The 5,961-nt window shown below is 42.4% G+C and overlaps 1 protein-coding gene across 7 annotated transcripts in view; it reads left to right on the top strand.

Annotated features, from left to right (window-relative positions):
• Positions 1-5,961, top strand: part of LOC115937845 (multidrug and toxin extrusion protein 2-like) — a 35,265-nt gene that overhangs the window by 16,275 nt on the left and 13,029 nt on the right. For 5 of the 7 annotated variants that reach the window (XR_004073066.2, XR_014140607.1, XR_014140608.1 and 2 more), the window contains exons 3-5: positions 1,628-1,736; positions 2,509-2,584; positions 3,563-3,598. Coding sequence is in view for 4 of the 7 variants with exons in the window: in XM_031020780.2 (XP_030876640.1) it covers positions 1,628-1,736; positions 2,509-2,584; positions 3,563-3,598 (221 nt within the window). In the remaining 3 variants the exon portion in view is untranslated. The remainder of the gene's footprint in view (positions 1-1,627; positions 1,737-2,508; positions 2,585-3,562; positions 3,599-5,961) is intronic. The other 2 variants (XM_081805653.1, XM_031020782.2) reach the window with 2 other exon arrangements.

Raw genomic sequence — 5,961 nt, 5'->3', positions numbered from 1 at the left:
TTCTCTTCCGTGCTTTCTTTTTTTTTAAAAGATTTTATTTATTTATTTGACAGAGAGAGACACAGCGAGAGAGGGAACACAAGCAGGGGGAGTGGGAGAGGGAGGAGCAGGGTGCCGGATGCGGGGCTCGATCCTAGGACCCTGGGATCATGACCTGAGCCAAAGGCAACTGCTTAACAACTGAGCCACCCAAGCGCCCCTCTTCCATGCTTTCAATCACCTCATTGTTCTCTCTGAGCTCAGTTGGTCTTTTATTTATCTTGGTCTTTTTTGGGGATATGTTCTTTGGTTTTCCTCAAAGATCTGATTATCTTTATTAGTCCCTTTGTACTTATGAGAGAATCAATACATTGATTTATAAATGGCTGGCATGGCTTTTCTGACCTTGTCATTTGGGAATTTTTGCCCAACAGACCTTTCCCCTAAGTGGGAAGGACCAGTAGGGAACCGAGTACAAAGGTGGTATCTATCAAGTGACATCTTCATTTTAGGGTTTGTGGGCGAGGAACGGGGAGCAGGCAGCCTGACCTCCTCAGCCAACCACTGCTCCACCCCACTGTCCCCAAGACAAGAAGGGCTTGGTTCTGAGGTGCTCATACCACACAGGGAGCTCCCCCACTTTGCTTTTCTATTTTAGCCTAGTCTCTCTGTGTGAGGTGAGGCTGAGAGGGAGGTCCAGGTAGGCAGTGGGATCTGGCTCTGCTGTTTGTAGTGAGTCTGTCTGTCTGTCTGCCTGTCTTCTCTCTCTCTATATATATATAATTTTATTTATTTATTTATTTTAATTTTTTTTTTTTAACCAATTCAGGCCAGTTATCAAAACAGTAACAAGTTAGAGGTCGTTGGGAAGATGCTGTTTCTAGTAGGAATGAGAAGTTCAAGCTGATGTATAAATTGTCAGCAGACATGACAGCTAAAACCAGAGTTTTCTGTAACAACCTGAACAGATCCCGAGGGCCACACTGTTTTACAGAATAATAATAGGAGGTCAAAAGGATGACCCTGAAGGGTGAATTATGGTCTATTTGAGAAGCAAGGAAGCTTATAGCTTCAGATTTCCATAATGAATGATGAAAAATAAAATTTTGTTATTTTGAGGGGACGTAAGTTGGTGTCCTGGATTATTAGCTGTATGGGATATTGGACGTGATGGATTTAATGGAGTCCGATTCCATCGATGTTGATGGAGTTCCTATGGTGTGCCAGGCTTTGTTCTAAGTGCTTTTTCACAGGGTTCATTTAATTTTTACAGATTATTATTTATATACTTGTAATACATTAAATCTCTTGTAGAATGTAGCTAGGTTGAATTAAGTCTTGATGGTATGTGTTTAGCCAATAAAGGAGATGCTTTGTCTTCAAGTCCCGCTTCATTAAGGGATTCTGCCCTGATGTACTTGACACAGGGAGCAGTCAGGGCAGCCCCTAGATTTCTTCAGCAATGAAGAAATTGGGAGTCAGTGAGACTGAGCAGTTTGATTATGCTCACATGGCTCGGTTGTGATAGAACCAGTTCTAGAGCACAGATTACTGTCTCTAGGGTTCCCATGCGTTTGGACTCTGGGGCACTAATATTCTAACTGTCAGGCTCTCTGACTTCTTATGATTTGTGATTGTTCATTCTCAGCTGCCCCTTGGCTTTGGTGTGGCAGCGAGTGTCCGCGTGGGCAATGCTCTGGGTGCAGGGAATGCTGAGCAGGCTCGGCACTCCAGCATCACTGTTCTCCTGTGTGCGGGTGAGTTCGAGCGGTTCCGCTCCCCGGCGCCTGTCCTGAGTTTTGTCTGTTAAGTTAAAATACACACATCAGAATTTCTCTAGGGAATTGATTTACCTATATAAACTCAACTGAAGTATCCCTTAAGCTCTTTCCAGTTTATTGAGTTAAATAAAACTTCTCATTATGATTTTCTATCATTAGGTACCAATGACATAATGTTACACTTGGTACTGTTGAAAAATGTTCCAGTGGTTATCATCTGCAGGCTTATTTTCTGACCAAAGTCTCGGTGACTGCTTCTCCACGTTCCTGGATCCCTGCCTCCTCTAGCAGCTTTAATGTTGTGGAATCTGAGCAGTTAGAGAAGATTCTGATTGTATTGACATCTTACTGACATCTTTCCTATGAAAATGCCTTAGAAAAAGGAGTCAGAATCATATGATCATCTTTGCTCTCTTCATAGACAGTTAAGAAGAAACACTTTAAATTATCACATTTCTATTTTTTTTTTAAAGATTTTATTTATTTATTTGACAGATAGACAGACAGAAGAGCAGAGGGAGAGGGAGAAGCAGGCTCTGCACTGAGCCGAGAGCCCGATGCAGGACTTGATCCCAGGACTCTGGGATCATGAGCCGAAGGCAGATGCTTAACCATCTGAGCCACCTAGGCGCCCTAAATTATCACATTTCTTAACTCATTGACACAACTATCTCCTGAGGATCCAGCACTAGGATTTATTACACTTGGGAGAATTTTCATTTCCGGTTGCTTCTTCTGTATTTTCTAGGTGTTTGCGCACTCGTAGTGGGCATTTTAATCGCAGCTTTGAAAGATGTGGTTGCCTACATATTTACCAGTGACAGGTATGTACTCCTCTTTTTGAGAAATGTTTTCTGTTTCATGCTTGCTTGCTTTTTTTTTTTTTCAGTGTACTTTTCTGGTTCTAAGAGGTGAGTACTATTTTCCTTCGCAGGAAAATCCGCAGTGCAGCCAGGAATGAGAACCACAGTACTAAATTTGAATGAATTTGGGTGAAGGAAGCCCATGGTAACCATCCCCTTTCCTCCAATACCCAGTTTCTTTATTTATCAAACCTGAGTGGGGTTTCTCTTGTGCTCAATGCTGGTTTTGTTCAGAGAGACACAGAAAAGCACATGGAATATCTTTATCCCCAGAAAGGCACCTCCCAGTGCACAGCACATGGACTCCCTGCATGCCTGAATCAAAAAGGCAGAATTTGTATAGATCACTAACTCAATCTTAGGTTGAATTTTACCATGTTTTCTGTAATTGTGTGTTTGCACAATTATTTTGATATAATGAAGTATCTTTTGAATAAACGAGATCCTCTTTATGAAAAAGCTTCAGTAATTTGCACTGGTTGCCTCAGATTACTCCTCTGAAGAAATTCGTATTTTTTTTTTAAGATTTTATTTCTTTGATAGAGCAAGAGAGCACAGCAGGGGTAACAGCAGAGGGAGAGGGAGAAACAGGCTCCCCACCAAGCAGGGAACCGGATGTGGGGCTCAATCCCAGGACCCTGGGATCATGACCCGAGCCGAAGGCAGACACCTAACCATCTGAGCCACCCAGGTGCCCTGAAATTCAGTTTTATTACTGAATAATACTTTTGACAAACATCTCTCAGAGATCAGCACTAGCACTGGGCAAGTTTGAGTCAGATGAAATAAAGACAGCCTTTCAAGTGGAGTCTTCTAAGGAACAACCAGACAGGTGGTCTATCTGCAAAATAATAACTGTTCTTTGGGAATGAAGCTTTGAAAAAGTTCAACTCATTCTTCCTCCTCCAGTCTTGGAAATATGGGCTGTTATTTTTCAAGGTTACAGCTGAGCTGGGAGCAGGAGATGGTACTAAGGTCAGTTGAAACACCACAAAGCTCCTCATTATTACCAAGATGCATCAACTTTTCTTGAAGAAACACTCCTCAGGTCACTGTAAGCCTTTGGTTAATTTCCAGAGTTCTGAAAAAATTGATTCTGACAATATTTGTCCGTTTCTGACATTTTATCTTTTACCTGTGCATGGGCCATACTTTCCTCTTTCCTTGAATGCTTGTGATTTTTTTGTTGAAATTACCTTTTGAATATTGTAATGAGATAACTCTGGAAATCAGATTCTCTTTCCTTGGGTACTGCCGTTCTTGCTTGTTCTCGTTGCTGTTCTGCAGTTGTCCATTTGTTTAGTGATTTTCCAAACCACTTTTTACAAAGACTGTTTTCCCTGTCATGCGTGGTGTCTCTTATCTCCTTAGTCAGCCAGTGACCTGACAGATTTCCTTAAATGTCTTGATCCAATAAGAAAAGAAATATTTCTTATTTTTTTATTTTTATTTTTATTTTTTTTAAAGATTTTATTTATTTACCTGACAGAGACCGCGAGAGAGGGAATGCAAGCAACAGGCAGAGGGAGAGGGAGAAGCAGGCTTCCCCCCGAGCAGGGAGCCCGATGCGGGGCTCAATCCCAGGACCCTGGGATCATGACCTGAGCCGAAGGCAGACGCTTAACGACTGACCCACCCAGGTGCCCCAAAAAGAAATATTTTTTAGAAGTTTGTCTCTTTAAATTATTTGACAGGCACTGCATGGGAAGGCACTTCAGTCCAAAAGGGTTGAGACAGTGGGCAGCCTTTATCCCTATCCCTTAGTGAACTGCCAAGGAGAGCAAAACATGCAACTCTGATTTTTGGAGGAAGCGATCCTTATTGTCCAACATGCAACCAGTAAGCCACATCAGGAATGCAGGCAGCCGTCCCTGCAGCTGCCTGTCCTGGGACCAGGGGATGGGAAATAGTAGCTACTCTGCAAAACACCAAAATTCATGCATACTTACTAGCCTCTTGCTTCACCAGGCGCTCTTGCTGCAAGTTTTCAGCTGGACTCCAGAGTTCTGAAAATGGTTGATTTTGACCTTTCCTGCCAGTTCAAGAATTGTTTTGGTAAAAGGATTGATTCTTGGAGCTTCCTAGTCCACCAGATACAGACTTTTCATACTAATCTGACTCTTACTTTTTTGAAGGAAAAATTTTTTTTCTGGAGCTCTTTCAGATATTCTTTTTGTCCTTGGATGGGCTTAGGTATAGGTGAGTCTTTTTTCTTTTATTCAGTGTGGCACTTGACAGACTTTCAGTCTGAAGCACTGGATTTTTCTTTAGTTCTGGGTAATTTATATAAATGGTAGGACTTACGGATTAATCCAGATTGTCTCTTTCCTCTCATTTTCTGTCTCTGTGTTTTGGCATATTTCCTCAGCTTTATCTTTCAAATTGAAATTTAGGGTTTTGCCAAGTCTATTTCTTTATCTGGTCCTTAAATAGAAAATTTTATTTTAGTATTCATCTTTTTCGTTTCATTTTTTTTTCCATCTGCTTCTTTTTCCTTGCGTTCTGTGTTTGCTTAGAGAAATGTCAGCTCTTTGTGTCAACTATTCTGCACCCTCATTTTGGTCTTTCCTTTTTTTGTGCTGTGGATTTTCTTCAGTGGCTGGCGAACACTGGGTTAATGTCCGTTTGAATGAAATACCACATTGTCGTTTTGATTAGTAGAGAATAGTGTACAGAGTAGGTCACTTTACAGTCCTATGTCTGTGCCATAGAGGTGACTCCTGGTGAGAGGGCTGACCCCAGGCTGTAGTGGTGGTCCCTGTCGACCAGCAGTCTTCCCATTTAGGGTGAATGGTAGGGAAGCAGGACAACTTCCTTCAGGGAGCATATGATAGCCTGTCTCATGTCTTCACAACCACATTGGCTCCATCATGCAGGACCTTAGTCACCTCCAGCTCTGCTGTGTCTCTCTCCAAAATCCCAGGACCTCCGCTGTAGTCCCTCCGCAGGCAGATCTCCCACCATAATCAGAGTTCAGAGGATCCATGAATGTTTCCTGTATGAACACTGACTTTCAACTCCAGTTTTGAGGAAGACTCCCATTTACAGGGGATTACCATACACAGGCTGAAACCTTTTTTTCCAACCTGCACATTTTTATACTCATAAACAAAACTTCAACAGTCTTCCTCCATAGCGGCAGCCTAGACCGTGTCCCTTTTACCCCAAATTCTAACTAACAGAACTTAAATTAGTGAGGCTTTATTGTGTACTCGTTTTGTCAAATAGAAAAGTAGTGTTTTCGGGGCGCCTGGGTGGCTCAGTCGTTAAGCGTCTGCCTTCGGCTCAGGTCATGATCCCAGGGTCCTGGGATCGAGCCCCGCATCGGGCTCTCTGCT

Source organism: Leptonychotes weddellii, chromosome 15 (assembly GCF_054177405.1).
Source record: "Leptonychotes weddellii isolate Sample4059 chromosome 15, ASM5417740v2, whole genome shotgun sequence".
Lineage (NCBI taxonomy): Eukaryota > Metazoa > Chordata > Mammalia > Carnivora > Phocidae > Leptonychotes > Leptonychotes weddellii.
Note: the sequence above shows the minus strand (reverse complement) of the source record. Positions and strands in the feature narration are given on the sequence as shown.